Source organism: Typha latifolia, chromosome 7 (genome assembly GCF_019914945.1).
Source record: "Typha latifolia isolate L0001 chromosome 7, TyphaL0001v2, whole genome shotgun sequence".
In the NCBI taxonomy this organism is placed as follows: Eukaryota; Viridiplantae; Streptophyta; class Magnoliopsida; order Poales; family Typhaceae; genus Typha; species Typha latifolia.
This window is the reverse complement of record NC_133092.1, coordinates 5,150,346-5,178,055: the sequence shown is the minus strand read 5'-3', so window position 1 is coordinate 5,178,055 and position 27,710 is coordinate 5,150,346. Positions and strand designations below refer to the sequence as shown.

Below are 27,710 nucleotides of genomic sequence, written 5' to 3'. Positions count from 1 at the left end.
TGCGAGATGGTATAGATGATAGTTTATATAGAAATTGAGTTGTACTAGTATTTTATATTTGTACTCTTTTGTATTAGACGATAATTTGTATAATATAGGTTGAATTATAGTGTACTCTTGTATTAGTTATTTTACTTATATCTTGATGGTTTGTTGTGGCCTGTCTGGGTTCTGCTAGATTATGTAGTGGTCTAGTGTATATTATTATGGACTTGAATATTCTTATGTTAACATGTTTATTTGGTTAATAGTATGATTTATTTGGTGATGGATTATGTGATCATTGATAGGTTAGCAGGTTTTATTTGATGATGTTATGATTATATGTGCATAGGAGTATCTGTGCGTGACGGGCCTCGCCTGACCTGTCGCATGCACCGCGCGTGTCTTGTGGGGGTGCACATGCCTATGCCGGGCGAGGGCGTTACACTGTCAGTTGGCACCTGCTGTTGGTAGACGAGGTCGGCATGCTAGTCAATGCCCCACCAATCAAGGAATGCACCCATAGTGCCGACCCGGCCGACGGAGTTGAGAGCTCCTCTTAATGGAGCAGAAGAAGATCAACGGTAGGGGGAGCTACTAATGATCTTAGTTTCGAATTGTTTAGTAAAGCCGAGACTCTAATACTATGTCGAAACACTCTTCTCCAAGTATATGTGCCCCTCACGTGGGTAGTTTCCATGTGATCTAATAATCATACATAATATACAAGATAAAAGCTTTTTCACAAATAATATAAGCAAAAAGAAGTCGAAAAATACCATTAGGTTACTTAAAAACTAAGTGAGTTCTATCCATATGAGGGGCACATGTATTTAAAGGCAAGTGTTTCATTTTCAACGTCTCAAAAGAAAATTGAGTTAACTATAACCTAATAGTAGCCGATAAAAAAAAGTAGAGAATATTTCTATTATTTTTAAAATTAAAATGCCTAAAATACTTCTCACTTGATCTTTAATTTGGTTCCGCTTTTATTTTTTTATATTAACCTTAAAAAACTTATTAAAGGTTATTTTGCATTTATCATTAAATTTACTATACGGTAATATTATTGTTAAGATTACTGATACGAGTCCTTCAAAATAAAAGGCAGAGTCAAATTCACTATTGCTTCACTCTTTTTGAGTCTTTTATCGTTCTAAGTCTGCACACCAAATAATAAGTTTTTATTATCTGAGTTAGAGATTTTATTTTATTTTTCTTTAGCAATTTTTGGTACATACCTCCTGTGGTCAGAAACTCTCCATCCCTAGTCTTTTGTTAGGTAATAAAGTTTGTGATTTGGTTAACTACCTTTTATGTCATTCAGACCTTCGTAGCAATTGATTAGGGTGACCACATAATACAACAAAGATCACCTGAAAAGTCTCTTATTAAGACTCCAAAGTTAGGTATTATTGACTAATTGGTATTAAATTTTCTAAACGGTTCTATTTGTCTAACCTGATTAAGGAACACCTATTTGTGCTTATCATTTCAGTCCTTTTTATCTGAAATAAATGAGTTAGATTGCGTCGATCTATTTATAGCCCAAATAACATGCGAATTAGTCAAATTCTGAGTGATCTATCTAACTATTTTATATATGAGTCATATGTATGTCCCCCTAATGTTGACCCAATATGATTCGATCTAACTTGATTGACACCACTAACTATAGTGATTGATATAAGAAATAAAGTTGTATTCCCATACGAAGTCCATTAACTATTAATAACTAAAAAGGTTATTAATATAGCCCAGTAGTTAGTTGAGTCCTATTAGCTCATGACAGAAATTATAGCCTCAATTTTCTCGGTGGATGTTGAGATTGATTTTTAGCGGAGTATTAATGTACATACTTTTTTAGATTTTTTATTATGTATTTCTTGGAAGGATTGGCTATTATTAGTGAATAAAATATCTTCATAAATTGAGTTGTTATATAACTCTTTCTTTTATTTGAAAGAAAAAAAAAAACATTAGAATGCCTACAATTTTATTTATCTTATTGTTTTCTGTGATGTCGTCAAATCCAATACTTCAATTTTAAACATCAAATAGATTGATAACTATGTCCCCATCTTTTGACATTGGCATCCTTTCCTGGCAAAAGTTGGTAATTCTTGAATCTTAATCAGAATCCTAGTCAACTTATCTAATCAATCAAGTTTCGTGCCTAAGAATTTGCCATAATTTGTATACATATGTTATTAATTATTCAATTAATCATCTACAATTAGATGCTAATAAAATATAACTTCTTTTTTTTTACATAATTGCTATTGAAATGTTTCAAAACATCAGAACTGCCGTTACATTTTTAAAATATTAACCATTATTTTTTTTTTTTTTGACTCTTTGAAGGTTGCCATTATGATGATTCAATTTTTAGTAAAATTATTTTTAAAAATTATTGTTAAAATTAACAAGCAAATAGAACTGACTAAAAAGATCCTTCTTTCTAAAAGTTTAATTTAGAGCATAAAATATTTATTAGTAATTTTTCTCTTATATAGAATATATCTTCCCTGCTATTTTTTTCTAATCCAAGTTTGATTTTAATCATGATTAGTCAAATTTAATTAGTCGGATTGACATTTTTGAAGGAGTATAAAATTTTTAGTAACAATTATTATATTTTAAAATCGCATCGATAATTATGATATTTTGAAAATAATAATAATGACAATTATGTAAAATTTCATAAATTATTCATAATTTTGGTGAGAGGATAAGAACGGTATATAGTTTTGTAAGGAGACCCATTTTGGTCAATAAATAATTCAGCGTATCTATTAATTGTTGGCGGACAGAGACAAGAACAAGAACACGTGACCGACCAGCAACAAAGAGAAGGTAAAAATGTTAAAAAAAGAAAAAGATATAATATTAAAAACGAGGGTTACCTCCTCCCCGCCAAAAAAGGAAGGCAAGAAGCCAATAATGGAATCCTACTCCATTCGTATCTACCTTCGCCAAACTCATTAACTCCGCAAACGCCAAGCTTTTATTTACCTTCTTCACCTTTAATGAATCCTCCTCCTGCGGTTTGTCTTCTTCTCCTCGCTCGTAGATGCTCTGGAGCTCGTGAAGTTCTCCCGTAAAAAGCCGCTTCTTTTACGCTGTCCTCTCGGTTGGTTTCTAATATTGGGTTCTTCTCCGGTCCAGTTTGTTCACCTAATAGCGACGAAAAACGACAACTTTTACGCTGTTGTCGTTTGGAATTCTTTTCACAAAGATCCCATCTTTTGTTTTTTTTTTTTTTTTTTGGGACCCTGGTCGCTTTCGTCTACTCTGTTTTGTTCCCGAGATGACCCTCTTTTCTTCTTGTTAGAGCTCTCTTTTTTTTTTTTCTTGGTTTGCTGCTTAGAAGAGGAACTTTGGGCGCGCAGTTCTTCGTGCATTTGGTATCTACATTGCGTCAAATCGTGTTTAAAAGACTACCCAATTCGTGGGAGTAAAATGTCGTTGGTGTTCTTGGTTGGATTGCTGCTTGGATTCTTCGTCGTCGTCAATGGCATAGATCTGTGGCCAATGCCGAAGGCTGTGCGCCGTGGCTCGCAGACTCTTTATGTGAGCAAAGATTTCAGGTTGTCGATGGAGGGGAGCAAGTATTCGGATGGTTCTGGGATGTTGAAGGAAGCGTTTGAGAGGATGGTCAGCTTGGTCGAAGCGGCTAATACTATTGATGGGAATTTGCCAAGATACGGTGTGCTCGCCGGCTTAAATATCGTCATAAATTCACCAGACGATGAGGTAATTTTCGCTGAAATTATCTGGCTATGAGTAATATTTCTGCAATACAATGCAAAGTTCTTTAGGAGAGACATATAGATTAGTGAACATTGGTAGAATCATATCTTCACTTTGTCCAGTAAAATGTTACGGGGGAACTGAAACCATTTTGATGGATTTTTTTTAACATAAAAGATTAATACAATTACAAGGAAATTTCTATGACAAGTGATAAAATAGTGATACGCATTTCTTCTATTTTCTGAGGGGTGAATACTTTGGTAATATAAGTTAGTATATTTCATAGTGGTTTTCTTTATGCATCTACGTTGCAAAGTACAGAATTATTTACTTGTCAAGAAACTAGTAGCATCACATTGTCACTGTCTCAATGTGGTTTCATGTGGATCTTATTTGTGGTTAGAATAGATATATTGGATCTGAAATTTAGAAGTCTATGTGCAACAAGCCTATATTAATGTTTAAGATATAGTTTTACAGCAAAGGTTCCACCACATTATATCTTCAAAGTACTTGGTTTTAATTAGCATGCAAAATGTATTTTTAATGCTCTTATCAAGTACTTATTGGAAGAGGTGCAGCTAAACTTTGGGATTGATGAATCATACAAGTTGTCTGTGCCGGCAAGTGGAAATACCATATATGGGCAAATTGAGGTTAGTATCTAGGCTTTATGAGATATGTGATTTCATATCTACACTTTTATTTTTTTCTACTTGAGGTGGGAACAAAAGTTTAAAAGATTATATTTCCAGTGGATTCTCAACTAATCTCAGGGAACATTGTTGAGTTAGTTGGTCTATATGTCACAAAATCTGGTAAATATCATGACTGTAGTTGTTCCTGTGCTCCTTACTGCTCTTCATTGTATTTCCATCTAATAATTATGTTTCTTGACATAGTGCTTGCATCACCAAAGTTAGAGATTGTCAAAAGACTGTCATATACACTAGCATTAGATGAATGTCAAATATTCCGTTTAGATTCCAAAGCAGTTTCAGCATCATATTTAACTATAATTATATAGGATCATCGAGTACATCCTAGTATATAAAATTTTATCTCCAATTTCTATGATTTCTGAGTTTCATCTCCTTCCCTTAGCTACACCAGAAGATTGTGATTTCTTTACCTTTTAGATTTATAGTGCTTTTCCATGCAATCTCTTAAAACGAGATAGGCATTAAGAACATCATGACTTGCAAAAGAGTATAAAAAGAGAAAGGAAATTTACCACTTGCTGAAGTCCATCCAGAAGATGAAACCTTCAATTCAGTAGATCTCAAGGTGCATTTATTATGATATATCATCAAAAGTATATTACCTCTGGTTTTAGATGTGCAAAAGCAATCTCGGACAACTCAGTAGACTCTCTGCAGTAAACAGCCACTATGTCATATAATATGCATCATTTTTTTTTTTTTTGTCAACTGTTTGTAAGCAGTAGGTTATTTTTGCAGGCACAAACAGTTTTTGGTGCATTTCATGCTTTACAGGTAACTTTCAAAATCCATCTCATTACAGAAGTTAAATTGTATGCAAAATGAGAAGGTTTGGGATCTTATCCTACTAAGCTGGTAATAATTGTTCTGTTGTTGCAGACTTTTAGTCAACTGTGTCATTTCAATTTCACTACAAAAGTACTTGAACTGCATGCAGCTCCTTGGACTATTTTTGATCTGCCAAGGTTTCCTTATCGTGGACTTCTTATTGGTTAGATACATTCTGAATTTTACATGCTTCTCGTCATTAATAAATAATGCACCTGTAAAAATGTCAGATATGAACTTTGATGAAAATGTTAATACTATATTGCATTAAGATTGGCATTTCAAGTATTGAAGATAAACTAGTGCTTGCATGCTTTTAGACTTTTAGTTCAGTTCTTGATTTTAGGAATCTTTCAGATGATAGGAACTTTTCTCCACATTTTTCATTAACAGTGTGGTACCACCTCCTTTAGTAATTTTTTCTTGTTATTTACTGATACATTGTATGATACAGATACCTCAAGGCATTATCTTCCTTTACCCATTATAAAAGGTGTTATTGATGCAATGACCTACAGTAAACTGGTATGTCAAATTCTTTTGTTCTCATTGCTTGATGTTTTGTTTGCTTCCCGCTAAGCTTTCTCTGTACATAGACCACCAAATTAAGCTGAATAGAGTTTAGATACTTAGCATAATTATTCAGGATTTTTCTTGCTTTATTCTAATTATATGCTAACTTTATAGATTTCGCATTATGACTCTGCATTCTTTTGATCTTACCGCCATGCAGAATGTTCTTCATTGGCATATTGTCGATGAACAGTCTTTCCCTATTGAAGTACCTTCATATCCAAAACTATGGAATGGTGCATACTCTAACTCAGAAAGATATACAATGGCTGATGCTCTTGAGATTGTGAAGTACGTTTTCCTTCCATTGTTATACTATATAACTTTGAGTAACTATGATTTCGTCCAAGTTCCTGAGAGACATGATCATTTATTATCTGCGGCCTTCTACAAATAGGTTAGAACTATATACTTATCTAGATCATTGACATGATTGTCATTTCTCTGTGGACTACGACAAAGAATTCACTTAAGTATGAACTTAATGTACCAGACTTGATCAGTTTCCTTGCTAAAAATCTGCGGTCAATTATTATTCATCCATCCACAAACATCAGACTTTCATATCTTGCCACTTATGAATGATGCTCCAACTCTCTCTTTGTGACATATTACAGATATACCATCTTGAACTATCAGAGTGTTTGAAGGTTTTTATATTATCCAGACACAAGATTCACTTAATATATCTTCTGTCTCCCCTGGTTTATTGATTATCAAACTTAATTGTCTACATTGTAACTAGCCTCGGTTAAGCCACATTTAAATGCAAACAGGAATTACTATATCATCTTGGATAATTCAAAAAGCTACTGCCTGAAATGATTGAGAAACGAGGACACTTCCTATAATGTTCATATTATATGTTTATGGCAGTCTAACTCTATGATATAGGCTCATCAATATGTAAATGGTGATGTTTGACACTTGAAAGGAATAAAGATATCTTTTAAAGAGAAATTGGAAAATACTGTTATGTTCTGTGGTTCACAAGAGGATGTGTGCATTTGCCCATATCCATAAAGTAGAATAATAGAGTGTGTCCTAATTCTTTTGGATCCATGGAAGCTAAGACATGTATAGCCTCTGTTTCAAGACTTATTATTAGCCCAAGTTCCTCATCCATAGTAGAATCTTTTACATAAATCTAGGATGTGAATATCTGTTGCTTGTTCTACTTCTATGTATAATTACACAATTAGTTTTCTTCTCATTTGTGCTAAAATTAATCTTGCAGGTATGCAGAAAAAAGAGGAGTAAACGTGTTGGCTGAGATTGATGTTCCAGGCCATGCTCGCTCATGGTAGTTATGATTTTGAACTTTTTTCCCTGTTCTGACACAGTAACTATTTCTGCAATTCTTACTTAAAACTTACAAGGAGTATGAATAGTGTCAGAGAGAAGTTTATTAGTTTCTCCAGAGGAAAGCTCTAAAGTGTTGCCCTCCTGCTTTAACTTTTATGTCGTCCTTTATGAGGATACAACTAATTTACAGATTTATCTTTGTTTACAAAACCAGTTAAATCAATAGCTTTCACTAATATTTAGTTTTTAATATGTATCGTATTGTTTCTTTACTTAAATGCTTTTAAATTGAGATTGCTCCTTGTATTTACTAATATGAAGTGCAAATAAACTGTAGAAGTACATAATGATTCTACTATGAAAATTCACCCTAGAAGCCAGGGATCAAATCCAAATTTGAAGGTTGATTCCAAATTAAAAAAAGAATTACTTAGAACTCCTAGATCAAATCCAAATTTGAACTGAACCAAACTGAAAGTCTTAGTTCCAGAAACTAATGAATCACCATGCAGTATTAGGTGATTACTTAGTGTTTATAAGCAATCATTCTTGGCATAAGAAGTTCTCCATTTCTTTTTCCTTCTAGAAGATAGCTGGACCAACCTTGCAAAATCTGAATGGAACTCTTTGCCAATATCTACATTTTGGTTAGGATCCTTAGCTACCATTCACTTCAAAAATAATTTGTTTCTTATTTTAGAATACAACCTCTTATTTCAAAATAATAGCTAAATATTATAATAACATTATTCTAGAATTCAAACATTAATCACCAAAACTACATCTTATTTCATACACTAATGCTATTACTAATTTACCCTTAATATGTATCCCATCAACCTACTTTGTATTAAATCATAAGGTATTTATGGTAATTTTATAAAAAATAAAATAACTTTTTTTTAATATTTTTCTTTATTTTATATCATATGAAAGATAATTGTTACACTCTTATTTTAAAATACAAAATATAAGTGAGTAGAAGAATAGTAGAATAAAAATGTCATTTTGAAAATAACAAAGAAAAATATCTATTCTAAAATTGATCTTATTCCTAAAGTAAATGAGGTCTTAAGAATTCATTTTTTGGATCAGTCAAAGAAATGATAGTGGGCTCTTTTTTATATACTGTGGAATTTTGGAGAAGCTGACTACTTTCTTCCTTTAGGGGTGTTGGATATCCATCACTATGGCCATCATCTAACTGCCAAGAACCACTTGATGTCAGCAATGAATTTTCTTTTAAAGTACTTGATGGAATTCTTTCAGGTGATATACCATTGCTGTTGTGTATCTTCTACTTCTTTCAACTGTAAAGCAAGCATCTGGCAATCCAGCATTGACATATACAGGGAAACTATAGATATATGTGTAAGAATGTGTGGATGGACTTATTCATTACTTAATTGTGACAACTACAAGTGTCAAATAGATTCACACAATTACAAAGCCTTCATCCAATATTAAAATACTAGATCTTGTCATGTAATTCTGATGTCACCAGTCACCATTTTCTGATGATATGTGGTACTAAGTTATGTACCATATACAAGAATCAAACACTTCATGGAAGTCGAAAATGAAGCATCTGGTAGTTGATTTATACTGATGCTCAATATCATATCGCTAGATAAAAATTTCATTATAGTAGGACTTCGTAGAACTGAATATTGGTAACTTCCTCTCGTAAAATTGTCATATTGGAAACTAACCTCTCACTTCAATAGAAGAATTATCAAAGTTGTTTCTGAAATCTTTACTTGAACAATTCTGTTCTATGGTTATAAAAATGCATAAGTACAATGATCTCTTCCTGTTAGTTCTAGGAAAACCAATTGTTTTTCTTTCTTTAATGAACTAATTGCTTTCTTTTTTGGTTATTTTGCAGATTACAGCAAGGTTTTCAAGTTCAAGTTTGTTCACTTGGGAGGTGATGAAGTCAACACAGGTGAGCTTCCTAAACCTTTTGTTTGCATTACTTCCTCATAATAATGTCCTTTTATGCACAATGCCTTATCATAATTATTCTTTTTGTGGTACCCACTATTTCTGATTAATTCTTTCCAGAAAAAATCCTCTAAATTTTACTTTCATTAAATCCTAGATCGATTGTATTACAAAATAATGGTATCCTTTTGTGTAGATTAAGTACATCTAAAATTTATTTTTATTTGCGAATTTCAGGTTGCTGGACTACAACACCTCATGTGAAAAAATGGTGTATATCTATTTGAACTCTGTTATTTTATGTTTTTCATTTTGACTTTATCTCTAAATTGTGCAACTTATATTTGTAAAACTTACATATTCTACTCTCATGACAACAAGTACTCAGTTAGCAGAATCTGAGCAAATTTTCCTATCCTGGACATGGTGTCTTCTGCTAATAAATTCACCCAAATGGAAAAAAAAAAATCATCTGCACATCTATGAAGAAAAGGAGAACCTACCCATGGATTCTCAATTTTGTTTTAAGTTGATGAAATCTATTGATATGCTTAATAGAAAAAAAATTTCTTCTTTATGAAGGAGCTTTCAGGTTTCAACTTTGCAGCTCAACACTTTCAACTTAGACACCTTATACATGTTATAAGAGAAGTCACAATAAGTGAAGAAATTCAATGTGTTTTTGAGGATGTGTGATGAATTATCAGGACCAAATCTTTATGAAATATGATAAAAGAGATAGTACAGAATAAATGCAAAATTATTTAGCATATCTTAACAGATTTAAAAGATGATATGCATTTATGCTGGTCAGAGAATTGCATGCAAGAAAGAGGCCACTGGTAGGCAACAAAGAAACAAGTTGCAGCAAAACGTAATTAGTAGCCATGACGTAGTTATAAATACTTCTGAAATCAGTGTTCATGGAGTAAATGTGAATAGTTTTTCTCCATAGGAGAGGTTCCAAGCACCAAATAGAAGTTCAGAGTTGTCATCAACCTTATAAGTTAGTAACATATTATGACACTATCATGTAAGCAGGTTTCCCATATCACCTAAAGAGTTTTAAGCATATCTCTTTCATATTTCTGATTTGTATGATGGTTGCTTTCTTTCAATAATTTCCCGCTACTTTGGTTTCTATTCTCTAGAAGTAATTCCCACTTCTCATGCTATTGCATTTTAGGATCACAATAAGTATAATGACCATCATACAACATGCTCAATACTTATCGTATCATCTTTTTATCTTTAGGTTGCATAAACATCATATGAACGGATCTGATGCCTACAGATTTTTTGTCTTACAAGCGCAAAAGATAGCACTATCACATGGTTATGACATCATTAATTGGTAAGAAGCTTTTATATGCAGTTTTTTGCTTTCTTACTAGCTTGTTCTAATACTCATATTTATGGTCACAGGGAGGAGACATTCAACCACTTTGGAGACAAACTGAACCCCAAAACTGTGGTGCATAACTGGTATTTCTGCTCAGATATCTTCCCGAAAAAGTTTGATACATTATGCAACTGACAAGAAAATCATATTTGTAGTTCTAAAATTTACAGGGATGGGAAGACTTCTCATGTCATATAGTTAGCAACTTCGCATTTTGACAACTGAATTTTGCGACAAAGATGTGAAAAATACTTTTGTTCTGTTATATTCCTAACAATGTTTCAGCTAAGAAAACATCCTATTGATTTACTTTTTCCAGAATTTGCATCCAGAACTACTGTTTGATCATTTGCAATGATCAATTTACATCGAAATGTATATATCAGTGATTTTAATGAGTTTAACCTAGAGAAAGTAGTCAACAAAATTAATATTGGGGTTAACATTGCTATTGTAAGAACCAGAAAAAAAAAAAATAATGATCAGGGGTTGAGAGAGGAGGGTGCATGTGCTCTGCACGTGCAGCCCCACCCCTCTCCCTCTCCGACACGCGACGAAGCGCAACAGAAGATCTCGCTGAATCCAATTCAGATTCGGGATCTTTAATCTATAAATTAAAAACCCTAATCCTCTCTCTCTCTGCTTAACCACCTCAGCCCCCATCTCTCTCTCTTCTTTCTCCCCTCTTTCGCTTTCTTCTTCCTCACCGATGGAGTCACGCCGTGGAATCGGCCTGTCGGAGCACCACCGGAGCCAACGGAGACCATAAGCCCTCTCCCACTCATAAATTTTAATTAAAGTTTAATAGGGAAAAACGGAAATACCTAATTTGAGATTTCGACTTCACTGGCGATTCATGTTGGCCGGCGGCTTCGGGTCGCTATTGCTCGTGTGCCAAAGCCTCGCGTCGTCGACCTCGTGTCGCAGGCGCACTCCTCTAAAGTCTTCATGACTCGAGGTGTAGAGGAGACGACTCCATGGCCGCCGGCCATGGAGTCGAGCTGTCGACCGTCATCTACGGTTCCTCCTCCAAATCTCATGGTCTGCTGGGTCGCGAGAGTGTCGGGGAGGTTAGGGTGCGGCTAGTGGTTCATCGTCGGTAGTGACCGCCAGCACCTTCTCTCTTTTTCTCTCTTTTTCTCCCTCTCTCTCTTTTTCTCTCTCTTTTCAGCTTGGAGAAGACAGACTCGGGCAACCCAAGTCTGGTCTTCTCCCTTTTAGTTTTTGGATTCGGGTCGGGTTGGATCCGAGTCCAAGGAACCCGACCCGGTTCCATTAGCTAATTGGATTGGGCCTTGGGCCCAATCCATTTAAGTGTTAGTTGGTTGGGCTGCGGGCCAACTGCAGCCCAACCCAACTAATTTGGGCTTATTTTGGTCCAAATTAATAATTTTTGAATTAAATTGTAAAAAAATTTTAATATTTTTTTTATTAAAAATGTTATTGTTATTTATTATTAAAGGTAGTGATTTTTAGCACGTGAGCTAGGGATTTGAGATTCAGTTGTCTTGCCTAGACTCAAGTGAGTGAGTTCACTCACATATTTATTTTATTATATTTCATATCTTTGTCGGACCATTTAAATTTTCTGTGTGCAAAATTATTATTTTCATCCGTACGTGCAAAAATTAATTGTTACATTTTCTGTGTGCATTTAATCATTATACTCATTGCATCACCATACTTTGTGCAAATATTGAGATTTGTGAAAAGAAAAAATGAGACTAGTATTGGTATGACTTAGAGAACAATCTCGATATAAATCACTTGCGATTTTTCCGTGGTGACTCAAGTCTATCTAAAAGTCCAGGGGAAAGTCTTAAATCAGATCACTGTGATGACTTTCTTAGGTGACTCTGGCGGAGTTAGGGAACAGTCCTAGGATGAATGATAAATTCCTAGGTGACTTTAACTTCTCTCAACGGTTAATAGAAAAGACAGAATGTATTGATCACATAGTGATATCATCTGATGACCCTAACCGGATCAACTATGAAAAAAAGTTTTGAGCGTTATCTCGAGGTGACTGTAGTTGATGTGGATCCATAGGGTTTAGACCCATTGAGACATATGACAGTATAAATATTGAAAAAATGTTAATACGTTGAAACTGTGCAAGGTTACAAGTTGTGACTCTTTATGGTTATCATTTTTATTATTTTAAAGAGCATGCTTATTGCAACTTGTTATGGATATTGTTGCTTTCAGTTAATCTTATTCAGCATTAATATAATTTAGAATTTATTTAGTTTTTTAGTAGATTCCACTCACTGAGCTATAGTTATTGGCTCATGGATTCTTTTTTTAAAATTTATTTATCTATCTCAAGTAATAGTCAGTGGGGCGACTGAGCGAGATATACCCGGACTCCACCTCCACTTAGGATTCACCTATTTACTTTTCCGCTATTTTGGATTTTAAGCTTGTTTATTAGAAGATTTATTTATTTCGTTAGAGACTCAAAAACAATAACATTGTTTTATGTTTATTGCAATTAGTTTTAAAATTAATAAAGCAGATCTTCATTTTATTTATTTATTTTGTCATCGTACATGTAGAAAGTATTAATAAGGCTTCGTGTATCTCAAGCATATTGAGATGCATTGCCGGTCATGATTCCTATTTCAGATCATGACAGCTATCATATGATATTTCAGAGTACCTTCGATTCTGCATTTCGTACTAATGCTACTGAACCATGTACGACGATATGTAGTATTCTTCCTATCAAATATGTCATTCGAAAATGACAAATTCTTCTATATGTTGATAGGCTTGGTGGTGGAGTGGCTCAGAGAGTGGTTGCTGCTGGATTGCGGTGCATTGTGAGCAACCAGGACAAATGGTACTTGGATCATTTGGATGCCACATGGGAGGGGTTTTATATGAATGAGCCCCTCACAAACATCTCTAAACCTGAAGAACAGAAATTGGTCATTGGTGGTGAGGTTTGCATGTGGGGTGAGCATATTGATGCATCAGATATTGAACAAACCATTTGGCCACGTGCGGCAGCAGCCGCAGGTAATATATTGCTGCTAATTTCTTGATAGGTTGAAATTGATAAGGTTTCATCATAAATAATCCTCTCATACCTTCTAGAACTAGGGATTTTCGGTTGACCATTACATCTCCTCTCTTTTTAGAGTATGAGCCATCTAATTATTAGCATTTGAATATAGTCTATGAGAATGTAAACAAGTCAGCTATTCTTTACAATCCCTACATGTAACCTTAGTTTGGTTCAGCTACAGTTTGCTGTATAGATATATACTTTATCTTGATGAATATATGCTATGAAACACAAATATTCTTTGATTGACGGCAATAAAGTAAAAAGAAACCAAGTTATTGTTACCCGGATGAACATTATAACCGTATTCTTGTTGCTTAACGGCTCTCACAGTAAGAAATAACAAGATCAAAGAAAGCTGTATTCTTGTTGCTCAACGGCTTGTCTAAGTAAGAAACCACAGTATCAAAGACATGATATCTATATCTTCTATGTAGTATACACATTCCTGTCACACTAGTTGAGTTTATTGAAACATTGTGGACTCCAGTTAACTGCTTAATGAACTGATAGATGTACCCACATTGGCTTTACAAATCTATTGATCTGTTTGTTTCTTTTTTGTCATGTACAAGAACGATTGTGGACTCCACTTGGCAGGCTTGCGAAGGATCCAAATCGTGTTGCTGCAAGATTAGCTCGATTCCGGTGCTTGCTGAATCGTAGAGGGGTTGCTGCTGCACCACTGGTTGGATTCGGTCGGCAAGCTCCAACAGAACCTGGCTCTTGTCTTCTGCAGTAGAATCACTAGCTGACGGACTCCTAGCTGGCACGGAGTGGCATATTGTTTGCAATGGTAAACCACGGGGAAGTTAGTATTGATATTGGAATAATTGGTATATTTCATATTTTTTACTCCTCTTAAAGCAATAAAATAAAAGCTTATGCTTGCTTCTTCATCCATTTTATCTGCTTCTGTCAGGATGAACTATGGCTTCTGATTTTTTTTGAAGTATAATATTAATAAGGAACATAAATAACTGCGGCCCAGCATTCAGTACCTGGAACCATAGGCCCTAATGAAAAGACCTATAAAAATTCTTACGTTAATGTAAATTTAGACCTATAAAAATCATGGGTTAATGTAAATTTAGAAATATTACCTCAATTATTTGAAAAAGGAATACAGTATGATGTCCACAGTATAGTATCAGTCTGATGAGTTGATTTATTGAAGTGACTCTGTCTAATTCCTGGGTTTAACTCCAGATTTAAATTTGTACTACCACAAATTTGCTGAAGTAAATTTCAAACCGAATCTTCAGTCTTTTCCCCAAAAATCTAAGAGATACGAAGTATATGAATCATTCTTTCATTTCCACTTTGATCGTTGCATAGTAGATTTATGATGGTAGTCTGTACAGAGTCTTCTTTGTTTCCAAAGGTTTCTCTAAAGGTAGTTCTATACTAGGACTGGTTGAGATTTACAGCTCCCTCCCTCAATTTCTCTCCCTTGGCCACCACAGAGCTTCTCAAAATTTGCAAAACACTCCTCCATACCTACTCTATACTGCTCCATGCCCTTCAAATGCCGAGCGAGATCCAACCCCATCTTCATCCATTTTCTGGCAATGCTGGTCTGTCGCAGATGGATCGCCAGACCTGACTTGTTCCATGCTGTCATTGCAAGCCATTTACCCTCTTCGACCGGATACTCTCCATCCTTCAGTCCCACGATGATCTGCTGCGCTTGCTTGTACACATCGTAGGCCGGATCATTCTTGCCACCATCAGTGTCATGGAATCCTGCAAGGCAGGCTAGCTTACGGAGGGCAATGCTAATCAACTTGTACTCTGGTGAAGGCGAGGTCAAGAGGGAGGAGAGGCAGGCCTTAAGGGCGAATTCAGCTACGTCAAGGTTGGGCCGCGCCCCCTGAGAAGCAGTGAGACCAAGCTGGAGGAGGTGATCCGGCGTGCATGCTTTAGAAGCAGCATAGCTTTTGATCAGCTGGAGCTGTGGGGTATGTGAATTGGCATCGACCCTGTTAAGGAGTTGGTAGGAAAAGTAGGTGTGCACGAACAAGAGGGTGGAATTCTCCACCGTTTGATCACTAACAACCAGAGCAGAGGATGAAATTGAGGGCAGTATCTGCACGTATATATGAAAGGAATCACATTGGCGAAAACATGAAGAAAATATTATCTAGCATTTTAGTGTACCTTACTAGCTCTAGTGAGCATATCATTGGCCTTTTTTATGTCAGAGTCCGGCAAAGGAGCCGCCTTTTGCTCCTCAACATTGAGCATACAAGCAACACTCATAATTAGAGATTTGCAGACGATGGATTGATTTGCTTCGTTGTCTTCACTTGCCGCGAGCTCATAGAACTCAGCTGCCAGCTCTAAGAACTCAGCACAGAGCTCATACTTCTTCTCCTTCCCGGTCTTCAGACCCATATTCCAAGAATTTCCTGCAAACCAGTTCAATTCGCGGCTCCCGACGGCTCCCTTACCGAAGAAACTCTCGGCTCCTAGCTCAACCATGCGCACCCGAGCACGCTTGGTGTACTTTAAGATCTCGAGCTCTGGTTCCGGGCTGCGGTGGAGGAGGGTGATGAGATTGCGGAGAACGGCAACCTCCGGCATCGGCATTGCATTTCCAGGGAAGTAGAGATTGAGAAGAGCCAACAACGAAGCAATGGCCACCGGAGTAGACTTGCAAGCCATGGCCTCGTGCGCGGAAAGGGTGAGGAATTCTGGGTTAAAGTCGATGCAGTTCACCATTGCTTGCATCTGCTTGATGGCTTCCCTCTCGTCCTTTTTCTGCAGATGGATCTTAAACTGAATTCTTTTTGGTCAGTATCAGTTAGCTCAAAGACGTGATTTCTATATGCTGGTCTGGGGTTACAAGTAGAAAAAAAAAACGCTACCTTAAGGAAAGCGCACTTGATGTTGGGCTCAAGCTGCGAAGGAAAAGATGAATAAGTGTATATTCCAGCTTTTATCGATATTTTGAGAGAATTGCTTACTTTGTTCGCTTGGTCGATGAATTCTTGAGCTCGATCAAGCTGGGAGAGCGCAAGGTGGCAGAGGGCAAGGACTCTGAAGCAATTCGAGCGGCGAGATCTATTCTCCTCGTCACGCGGTACGTAAAGAAGAGACCTTTCGAATAATTCCCCGCTTATTTCGTAGTTCTTCGATCGGAAATGCTCCGCTCCACTGTGTTCAAACATTCAAATTAAAGAGTCAACTGTAAAGAGAAATAAAAATCAAGAGATATGGAGAGAGAGAGAGAGAGAGAGAATTGGAGTTCTCTCACCTGTTCCAGAGGAGTGCATGCATCGCGTTCCGCTCGTTGGGTGCAACATCGAACACCGAAACCACTCTCTCATCCGACGCCAGCTCCGCCACCGCCCTCGCCCTCCCGGCGCCGCCGCCACCGTCGATGACTCTCTTCACCAGCCTGACCGCCGCGGCGGCGCCGGCGCGGCAACGGCCGGCGAGAGCAGCCACCACCTCCCTGGCCGCTTCCGACGGCGCCGCTGCGAGGTACGCCTCGGCCGCCGAGACAATTACCCCCTCGGCCGCCTCCTTGTTTGCGACCAAAGCCTTGAGCTCCTTCTCTGCCTCCGCTATTCTCCCAGCTCCGATCCATGCCCTTAACGCCACGTACCCGACGCTCGGGTGCTCTCCTTCCTTCTTCGCCACACTCGCCGCCCGCAAAACCCTAACGCAGCGTAGAACCCCCTCGTAGTCATCCGCTTGTAGCCTCTCCGCTGCCATGAACCGGAGGCATCTCTCCTTCAAGTTCCTTAGAGCTAGGGCTTCGGCGGCGGAACCTCCGCTTGCTGCGGCGATCCCCTTCTCGCATAGATCTAGTGCTTCCGCGAGCAGATCGGAGGCGTTGAGGGCATCGTCTGATGGTTTCTTGGACAGCTCAAGCTTGCCGAACTGGAGGTACTGCTCGGCCAGGGCTGGAAACACCGCCGGCGAGCCGGCGACGAGGGTCTTGGACCGATTCAGGAGTGCGATGGCGAGGATCCGGTCGGAGGCCTCCCATGCTGTTCGAGATCTTGCGAGGTTGAGATCTAATACGAGCCGCCGCCTCTCGTCCTCGTCTCCGGCGATCCTTCCGGCTCCAGAGACCAGGTCGGTAGCACGCTCGAAGCATCCGGCGGCTAGGTCGAGCCGGCCGAGGTCGTGCCAGATCAGGCCGGTGCGGTGGAAGAAGGAAGCAGACTTGAGCGACGCGGAGGGGACTCCTGCGGGCGTTCCTGCAAGAAGGAGGATATCGGCGGCCGCGTGCCGGATCTCAGCATTGTCGATTCGCCGGCGTCTGTCGTCGTCCGAGGAGAAAGGGAGGAGGCTGGCGGCGTTGGAGAGGTCGACGCAGGCGTTCCAGAGGCGGAAGGCGAACTTCCAGAGGAGGAGCTTGGCGGAGTCCGGGAGAGGGCCGAACGAGGAGAGGCGGGAGAGGTAGCGGCGGATGCCGGCGGCGAGAGTCGCGGGCGAGGAGAGGTCGTCGGAGCTGAGGGATTCGATTTCTCTGACGAGGGATTCGAGATCGTCTAGGAGGAGGCGCAGGGGTTGGGGATCGCCGGAAGTAGGACGGAGATCGGGGGAAAGCTCGGAAATCTTCATGGGTTTGTTTTGCTCTTTCCCGCGGGAGTTGGGGGATTCGAATCCGTTTCCTCCGTACTTAGTTTATTAATTTTTGGGGGAAACTAACGTATTACCCTTATTGTTTGGTCTAAATTTATTTACCACTATACTCGTAATGATATAAAAGAACTTCATTAGGTTCCGAGGCTCAGTTCGAGCTCTAAATGAGCCAAGCTGAGCTGACTTTTTGTAAGCTCAAAATATAATCAAGCTTAGCTAAGCCGAGCCAGTATTGGCTCGCTTGAGCTTAGCTCTAAGACGGGCACTAGTAAAATGCCTAGTTAAATACCTATGTTTCGATATTCAAAAAATAAATAAATAAAAAATAAGAAAAGGTCCACAAAGAGCTCGAGGTTGGGCCTAGCTGGCTTGCCCAAGCCAAGTCAGGTCAGGCCAAAATGGGCTAAAATTAGTTAGCCCACAGCCCAAATGGGATTGGGCTAGATGGTCCATCCAGAGGGGCTTAAGCCTGACTCAGCCTGTTCCCAACCCAGCCCGATCGGGTAGGCTCAGACTAAGGAAAGCTTTGGGCTCAATGGCCCAAATGGTGCCGAATAGGACACTGACCATGGGAATCCTCCAGACCTCGCCGGAGGAGGGGAAAGGGTCCCAACTGAGGCCCACAGCCTCGCCAAATTCACCAGAACAAGAGGAGACCTTAGAGCACGTATTCTTTGGGTGTCAGTTCTCGAGAGCTGTATGGTTTGGTAGTAATGATGAGTTTGACACTTGATACCCCTTCTTCAAGTATGATGCTGAGTCGGGTGAAGGATTGTTGTTTGATATGGCATCACCTTGGAAGATGCGAAAAGGGGTGGTGTTTCAATAGGAGAAATTGGATGTAGCAAGAATGCAAGTATGAATTCTCTCAAATGGAGGGAGTATGCTAGGTTTGAGAACCATGCAGACTGTGCAGCGGTGGCAGAGGAGCCGGCGACGAAGGGTGATTGCTTTCAGTGATTGAGTCGTCTGGAGTGGTAAGGGCTGTTGGTAATTTCATGTATTTGACATGAATTTTTTATTAACTTGGGGTCCACATATTATTAATAATGGTTTAATGGTATAATTAATTTAGCTTAAAGAATATTTTATTGTCATATATTCACTTAGTTAAATCCATGAAAAGAAGTGAATGAAAATTGGTTCTAAAGTAGGTATCATGACAATAAAAAATAAAGAAAAATAAGTTTAGTATCATATTGGATATTTGAGAAATATTAGTATGATATATAAGCAATAACATTTTTATGAGATTTGGGCCCTAAAAGGAATATCTATTTTGAGATAAAGGTTAAGGTTCGATCACGTGAATTAGTCTTAAGGAAGATCGAGACATGAGTGGTAGGAGAGAAAGTGGATGTTTTTAGATGAGTAGTAGACCCAGCTGGGTTCTTAGCGATGCTATGAAAGATGGTGAAGGCCATCAATGGCCATGAAAAATGTCAAGAGAGTGGCGAGCTATGCCAATTTTGGAGGAATGCTAGGATTCCTTCTAAGTCATTCCCTTTTATATGTATTAATTGGTGACATGAACAGGGCTAGAAATCGTGTGGCACACGAGTTGCCAAGCATGCTCTGCTTGGAGGGCAGCCATTTTGCTGGCAAATGGTTCCCAGATTTTATAGTTACTCACCATGAAAGAATATGTCTGCAAACGATTCCGCTATAAAATATAAATCATCAAATTCGTCACTGGTGAGCTCAGCGCATACCTTCATTACCTTCTAAGAATTGAGCTCATTAGGCAATATGCTGAAATATGCGCTGACTTCAATCAGTAAAATAAATAAATAGATATAATCCCCACTTGAACGAGGGTGTTATATAATGGAAAGGGTCATGAATGCGAGATGCATCGTCACATCCGTTTGCCAACGGCATCCTCCTCCTGTTCTATAGGCGCCTCGTGAGTCGTGATCCCTGAGCGAGGATATATGGTGGCCGGCGGCGAATGCTGCATGAGGTGCAGGGATCCGAGCTCGAATCCGGAGGTGGGCCAAGTTCGAGGACTCGTGTGCGGCTCCCGCGATGGAGAAGGTCGCCAAACCTCCACCCTTCTTATTTCCATTTCTATTGCATTCAATCAATTTGGGACTTGGTTTGATAATCTGTTTCGTTTTTCTTTTTCCCTCACATTTTTATGTGGTGTTACAATTAAACAATATCAAACATTTGGTTTTGTTCTCCATCTTGGATTTTAATTTGCCACGCACTAAATCTAGCCTCCTCTTCCTATTTTTTGGATTTCATAATGCCTTACTGGAACTTGGAAATTTATCCCGGCGTCCCTTAGCTTTCCTGTTGAATTTCCTATGTTATGAGGAGATCCAGCATGCATGATTGATGCTAAAAGCGTCATAATAATTCGATTTGGTTGTATTAAACAACTCGATGATGCAAAGAGCTTAAGCTTTTAGAGAATATGGTAAGTTAACAAGGTATCAGAGTATGGGGTCCTATGTTCAGAGATTAGGGAGGAGTGTAAGAATATAAAAGATTAAAATTATTATTCACTGATAACGTAATTTTTTTATGGAAATTTGGTGAATTATCATAGAAATCCATCTCATCTGTGTTCACATGTAATGTTTTTGAACTATCAGACAAGACTTGTTCTTTTACCCTGTATCAACCTCTGTACTTTTCAATGAGAAAGAAGCTATAGTAATTTGCAGTTATCTTGAACATATAGGCTGGGAGAAATGCTGGGATAAAGGACTGACACCATGGGATTTGGGAAAGCCAACGCCGGCGGTTACACATCTTGTTCAATCAGAAACCCTCCCAAAAGGCAGAGTTTTGGTCCCTGGATGTGGCACTGTGAGGATTGTTTTCCTTGTCAATAGACATTGCTATTAATTTTCTTTTGTTTTGTCTTCACATTTAAAAACATTTGTCAGCAATGCCATTTTGTGGTTAAGGGAATACTTACCATGCCATCTAGGAAGGAAGCTCATCAGTTAAAATTCTTTCTTTTGAAAATCACATTAACTGACTCCAAATAGTTGGGATAAAATCATATGTTGATTAATGTTGTAATCATGATAAGCCCTTAGATAAGAAATAAGTCGACAACCATGCATAGATTAGGTTCTCTAAAACAGGCTCTCTTTATTTTAAGTTTCTTGTAGATTTATTTACGTACTGCCTCTCCTGTTAGCTGGCTTGTTTTGTTAGCTAAAGATGTTTCTATCATATACTTGCTTTTGAATAACAGGGATATGATGTTGTCACTTTAGCGAGCGCTGAACGCTTTGTTGTAGGCATTGACATTTCTGAAGGTGCTATTATGAAAGCCAAAAAGGTAAGATACTAAGATCACTAGCAAAATATAAAATGAGTTGTTCATTGGTTAACCTGTATGCTTGAGCATTTTAAGTCAAAGGGATATAACCAAATGCTCTAATAAGGATTAATATATGAAAGAATTCACATATTATCTTATTTGAGTCTCAAGTTAATTGCTTGCAGTGGTCGTCCTCTTTTCCAAATGCAAATTGTTTATTTCTGGCAGCAGATTTCTTCAGTTGGAACCCCACAGAGCTGTTTGATCTAATCTTTGACTACACGTACGTTTTACATTTCTATATAGGCCTTCTCTTGTGCACTCCATAAACTCATATATTTAATAGGAAACTGCAGATTCTTTTGTGCAATTGATCCAAGCATGAGATTAGATTGGGCAAAGAAAATAAGTGACATCTTAAAACCAGATGGCGAGCTTATTACCTTGATGTACTTGGTAAGGTCATTATGTACTTCTTCTCAGCTCTTACTATTTCTCTTTAATGCAGAATTAAATATGTGAAGATTTGGCTTCCAATGTGATCGTCTCTATGATATTAAATACACATTTCATTCTCTTCTCCTCCTTTTCTGAAAATCTTTTAATAAAATAACGGACATTAAAGGATAGTTGCTTCCCAATTAGTCTACAGCATTTGGTATATGTTGAGAGCTTGACATAAGAGGAATAAATATCAAGAAGACATTCTGTTGTTCAATAGACTAACACATAAGAGGAGATCAAGAGACGTTATGTTGTTCAGTAGACTAACAAATCTATTCCTTTTCCTGTAGAACATATTATACTAAATTTGAAATGGAGAAACTCTGCCAGTCCATGTACGATGTGAGGACCAAATGACTTATGCCTATTCGGCAAATAAATAAGTTCTTGATAATTTTCTGTCGATGCATTATTTATTTTTATGTTTTGACATATTCATCACTCTATTTCTAGGTTACAACTTGAAGTAATTATCATGTGGAGTAGGTCACTTGGTTCAACAAATATGTTGGCTTATAAAGTAGACTCTGGTCTACGTAGCAAGAACTACCTATTGCCAAATCGTACAGAGTATATTTGCAGTCTACATTATTAAAGCTAGATATAATCAGTATATGATTTCTCCAACTCCAACATGTTACCAGATTGTGTGCATAGCTTTTATTGTACTTTCAGGAGTAGGAGTTCAAACACATAAAGTTCCTAAAGTTGTAACATCATGATCTGGTAACTTTTAGAGACCATCTCATGTCTCCTTCAGAAAAACAGTCAGAAGAATATCTCTTAAGAATTACAGGAATTCGAGTTTCTACCCTCTTTGGTTTAAAATTGGGTTGTGCTGTCTGTTAGTGCTTGTATCACTACTGAATGATAAGATTATCTGCCACCTAAAAATTGCAATTTGAGATGTAACTTGTCCATATTTTGATGCAAGAAATGAAGGAAATCTAGATTGTTCTGCATATCATCTTGGTAAACCAGAATATAGGCAATTCTCCCATCATTTGGTTGAATGAAATTTCTCTCTGTATTGCATCAAATGGCAGGAGGGGGTTTATATTTTGTTTTCTTATATGATTATGGCAGGTTTCTGATCAGGAAGGAGGCCCACCATACAACAATGCTGTAGCTGAGTAAGTGTGCAATTATTCTCATAGTATGTATTAGTTGCTGAATTCTAAGACTATTATTGTTCTCCCAATCATTATTCCTCTCAGCTACAAGGAGGTGCTGGAACCAATGGGCTTCAAGGTTCTTTCTATTGAAGATAATGAGGAAGCAATTGAACAACGCAAGGTACTATATATCAACTCTGGTTTATCTATAATTTTTTGGAAAAGTGACTGGCAAAAATTTCTCTAACTGTAATTTCATGAGTGCTTATTTGATTTCCATTATTTTGTATAAAATAAGGTATCCATATCATACAGGAATAATATTGAACAAGTAGACAGTTAATATATATAGTTTATGTTCGGGATCAGTATCAGGCCTTATAACCCAGATGTTATCGCCATCCGTTGCACTTATTCATATTCTTCACCAGTGATAATGTCTCTCATGACAGTATTTAAATGTCATGACAGTAGAAACTATTTAAGAAACTAATTAGTTCGATGGTCTCAAATAGCTGGAGTAAGATCTACAAGGCTACAAACATAATCTAATGATTGATCAAAATATGTCTATGTGGAATTAATACTTGATTTAGTAGATAAGTAACTTCCATTGATTATGATATGGAGCTTCTATTTTCTACCTTACCATTGCTGACTTCATCTCTCAGAAGGCAAAGAAAATAAGGGCAGTCACATAAATATATCCTAATCATCCTTAGTAATTTATTAAAAATGAAAGTAAATATTAATAAAGAACTTGATTTTTTTTTAAACTTGATGATTTTCATATTACAGGGAAAAGAGAAACTTGCTAGGTGGAAGAGATACACAACCTATCCAGCTCTCTGAGAAAGAGATGGTCAATGGATACTTCTGAAGAACTTGGAGAACAGAATGGCTACTAGTACCTATCTCTCAGGCAGTGGTTAAAAAATTTTACTTCTTCTCATGATGCAAAAGACAATGCTAGTACCTAAGACTTTCTATTCATTGAAGTAAGGGATTTTCTTTTTGAGTTCTTGGCTTACCGTTATGGACGTCTCTGCATCTAAGATAAGTGGTGTTGATTGAATTGTGTTTTGGGAATTAGATGAGTTGATGAGTAAGAATAGGCACTTGTTATTCTCCGAGTTCGAGTGAGTTAGAACTTCGCTTGACTCAGCTAATGGTGTCTCGAGCTTGACTCACCCAAATATCGGGTTGGCTCAGCTCGACTTACATCTAAAATATTAAATACAAATTAATTTAAGAAAACACATTTTAAGAGAAAAGCTTAGCTATAAAGATCATTCCAAGTTTGTTGTTTTTCCAATGTGGACTAAAAGTGGAACTTTATTTAGAAAAAATAACTTACTAGTAGGAAGATTCAAATGTGTGTTGAGGAAGGTAAAAACCTTAAATGCTAGAATAATTTTAGATAAATTAGTTATATATATATATATATTTCGAGTTTGATGAGCCTTTTTTTTATGGCTCTAATACCTATTTCTCTCTCCTCTCCTATTTTATCTAATATTTTTATATTTACTGACAACTATTTTACCTTAAAAAGATAGCACTTCAATCATCAATCTCTCTCTTCTCCTCGTCCATTTATCATAAATGGTATTTTAGCTATTTATCAAACTACTATTTCAACTTTGTATCCAATCAAATATAATTATTATATATTATACTAATATACAACTAACACTAGAATAACGTATACTAATGTAATCTTTCTTATGCTATTATAAAAAAAAATAACTATACTAGTATTAGGCTTATTCCGCGAGTGGATGGAATTTAAAAACTTATTTCTCTGTCAGCTTAAAGCTTTCTAATGATATATGATTCTTGGTCAAAAGTTGTATGTATTAAAAATCAATAAAATGTAGAGTTCAATGCAAAAGATCTTTTCTTTAGAAAAAAAAATACTTTAATATATTTGGATAAAGCCTCAAATAAACTTAGGTTGCGGCTTCTTTGTGCTTATCTTTTGAGGTTTTGGCCAAAACTACGTTTAACGAATCACTTCTCTATCGAGACAAGCCTCATATATTACGAGTCAATTGAGATGGTGATTTCAAACTCATGTAAGTCATTGACTGTTAGAAATATTATATATTTAACATGAATATTTTATTAATTTTGACTTTATTTTTTAGTGGAGTTCACACATTATTAATTATAGATTAATTATAAAATTAAAAGAGTTAGAAAGAGTACATTAACTTCATATATTCACTTATTCAAATCTATAAGGAGAATTAAATGAAAATTAGTTTTAAAGTAGGTATCTTGGCAATAAAGAGAAAAATGTTTAGTATTATATTAAATATTTGAGAAAGTTAAGTTTCTTATGGGCTTTGGGCTCTAAGGGTACCTATTTGTAGGTAAAGTAATCTATGTAAATCAACCCACACAAAGTTTGCGCGCATCGGTCAAATCTAAAATTATTTAGTAATTAAGTCAGACCCGAAATAGTGTATTCATTTATGACCATATATAATCATTCGCATTCTTCGTTGTGTTCGTTTGATTTTATAAATAGGCTAATCCTTTCATGTTTGTTTACATTGTTTAAGTTTATTTAATTATTTTCAATCGAATTTTTGATACTTTTCGAATCAGATTGTTACTACAAAAACTTAGGTAGTCATAGTTGATAGACATTTGCTTAGAGATAGAAAATCTAAGATAGATATTTTAGATTCTTATTTCATATCTCTAATCTAGAGTAGGGTATTCTAATATTTTATTGGCAATTTAAAAGGTAGTATAACAATTATCGTTGATGTGATATAAAGTTGAGACAAAATATAAGTGTTAAATAAAAATTGACCCAAATATCTTTAATTTGATATATAAATTAAAGTGTTATTATTTATTATAAGTATGCATTGTAAGTATACAATGCATACTTATAAGTATGTAATGAGATAAGTGTGGTGAGGAGAGAGGTGAAAAAATTGAGTGAAAAAATTGGGTTTGAACTTTTTGTTTATGGAATAAAATAAATGGGTGGTAGGAGAGATGAGAGAGGATTTTTAAATTAACTTTAGTCACATTAAGGATAAAACTATAATTAGACTTACATGTGTAACAATATAAATAGTATTTCTAATATAGAATAGGGATAATTTATGCTTCTTTTTAATATAAATTAATGTTTTAAAAGCCCTTAAATTTTAGTCATAATAAAATTAGGCTCTTGGAATTGAATGCCTTCATAATTTTTTACACTGGATGCATATCGTTTGTAACGAAATGTACACAATTTATATAAGAGATATACACAGATTTTTATTATTTTAAAAATTAAAAGATATTTTTTTACAAATACCTAGCTTTCTAATTAAAGCAAATGAGAGAATTAAATTAGTGATCCTAGTTGTAAATATAGATGCATCTAATATGACAATCATACCTAGTAAAGTAACTTACTAGAGTAAAAATGGTTTCAATCTCATTCATTTTAACTTGGGTATCATCACCGATCTCTCTATCTCTCTCTCTCAAGATACATATCTTAATTTAGTTCATCGTTGGATGCATACCAGACCCTAAACCCCAAACCCTGAATCCTAAATATAAACCTTAAACCCTAAGCATTGATCACATGCATTCCAGACTCGATCACCTCTGAAAGTGAATGCAGTGGGTAGTAAAATTTTAATGAGTCCAATCGATGCCGTTATTTTTTAAAAATTAAATTATCTTTGTATATTTTTAGACAAAGATATACATAAGAGTAATCTATATAAATCAAAATAAGGGTATTTATATATTTTTCATAGTTAACTGGATGAAATTTAGTTAAATTCTATCTCCTGGATTATTTTTTAATTGCTCACATTTATTTCACTAGTTTAAATATAGAAATAGAGAATTAAAATAAATTAACTGATATCTTTGATTATTAAAACCTAATCATATGTATAACATTTAAAGCTTAAGGAGAAATTTAAGCGGAGAAAAAAGTTCGAAATAGAATGTTATTTCGAAGAGTTAGAGATGCATATTCTTTATACTAACCTATATGCCCTTTCATGTTATGAAATAGGCTATTACAGTCGTTAGATTAGTATCGTAAATTTTAGACGGTATTTAATTTTTTTCCTTAAAACTGAATAATTATATGAGAGAGAAACTTCTCTTCCTCCCTCAAGGCTCTCACCAGCAGAGCTCATCAAAGAAGTATACAGAAGAAGTCCAACCTTTGTCACTCTTTGCCTGTGGATTTCCCTAAAAAATAAATAAAAAAGAAACTGTGACTTGGAAATTGGAATAAGAGTTCTAAACAGCTCTATTTTAAAATTTATTTATTAAAATAGACAAAGTCTAAACTTAAATACTAAAATGGGTCTGTAGCTTGAAGTAAAATATTTAACCGTTAAACATTTTATTTATTTAAAAATAAAAACGTTGATAATATTAGCATCTTTTAAGTAAAGATCTTTTTAAACTAAAAAAAGAGATTTAATAAGGAATATGAAGTATTATTTAAATAATGCTAGTAAAATATTTAACAGTTAAGTATTTTAGTTACAACTATAGTTAAATAGAATTATAGGTGTTATTTATTTTGGTAAATAAAATTAAAAATATATGTACTTCGGTCAACGACTCC

General features: G+C 36.3%; 3 protein-coding genes across 4 annotated transcripts; 2 read left to right on the top strand and 1 right to left on the bottom strand.

The window, feature by feature from the left end:
- The first annotated feature begins 3,075 nt into the window (after positions 1 to 3,075).
- Positions 3,076 to 14,491, top strand: LOC140792939 (beta-hexosaminidase 3). The gene is made up of 14 exons (XM_073144187.1): positions 3,076 to 3,738; positions 4,320 to 4,394; positions 5,199 to 5,234; positions 5,340 to 5,451; positions 5,743 to 5,813; positions 6,022 to 6,152; positions 7,099 to 7,164; positions 8,335 to 8,435; positions 9,055 to 9,114; positions 9,351 to 9,384; positions 10,369 to 10,467; positions 10,539 to 10,598; positions 13,289 to 13,539; positions 14,164 to 14,491. Exons 1-14 carry the CDS (start codon positions 3,445 to 3,447, stop codon positions 14,328 to 14,330), a joined length of 1,557 nt encoding a protein of 518 aa, XP_073000288.1. The 5' UTR covers positions 3,076 to 3,444; the 3' UTR covers positions 14,331 to 14,491.
- Positions 14,492 to 14,884: 393 nt separating this feature from the next.
- LOC140792938 (TPR repeat-containing protein ZIP4) lies at positions 14,885 to 18,239 on the bottom strand. 2 transcript variants are annotated; one of them, XM_073144186.1, is made up of 5 exons: positions 16,848 to 18,239; positions 16,558 to 16,747; positions 16,459 to 16,491; positions 15,749 to 16,369; positions 14,885 to 15,677 (listed from the first exon to the last, which is right to left on the bottom strand). In XM_073144186.1, exons 1-5 carry the CDS (start codon positions 18,167 to 18,169, stop codon positions 14,991 to 14,993), a joined length of 2,853 nt encoding a protein of 950 aa, XP_073000287.1. In that variant the 5' UTR covers positions 18,170 to 18,239; the 3' UTR covers positions 14,885 to 14,990. The 2 variants fall into 2 exon arrangements, with proteins under 2 accessions (XP_073000287.1, XP_073000286.1); XM_073144185.1 differs by having other exon boundaries at positions 16,459 to 16,747.
- Positions 18,240 to 19,949: 1,710 nt separating this feature from the next.
- Positions 19,950 to 24,113, top strand: LOC140792533 (thiocyanate methyltransferase 1-like). Its single transcript, XM_073143603.1, has 8 exons — positions 19,950 to 20,227; positions 20,883 to 21,010; positions 21,408 to 21,494; positions 21,662 to 21,759; positions 21,833 to 21,932; positions 23,067 to 23,113; positions 23,198 to 23,276; positions 23,894 to 24,113. Exons 1-8 carry the CDS (start codon positions 20,125 to 20,127, stop codon positions 23,945 to 23,947), a joined length of 696 nt encoding a protein of 231 aa, XP_072999704.1. The 5' UTR covers positions 19,950 to 20,124; the 3' UTR covers positions 23,948 to 24,113.
- The last annotated feature ends 3,597 nt before the right edge of the window (positions 24,114 to 27,710 follow it).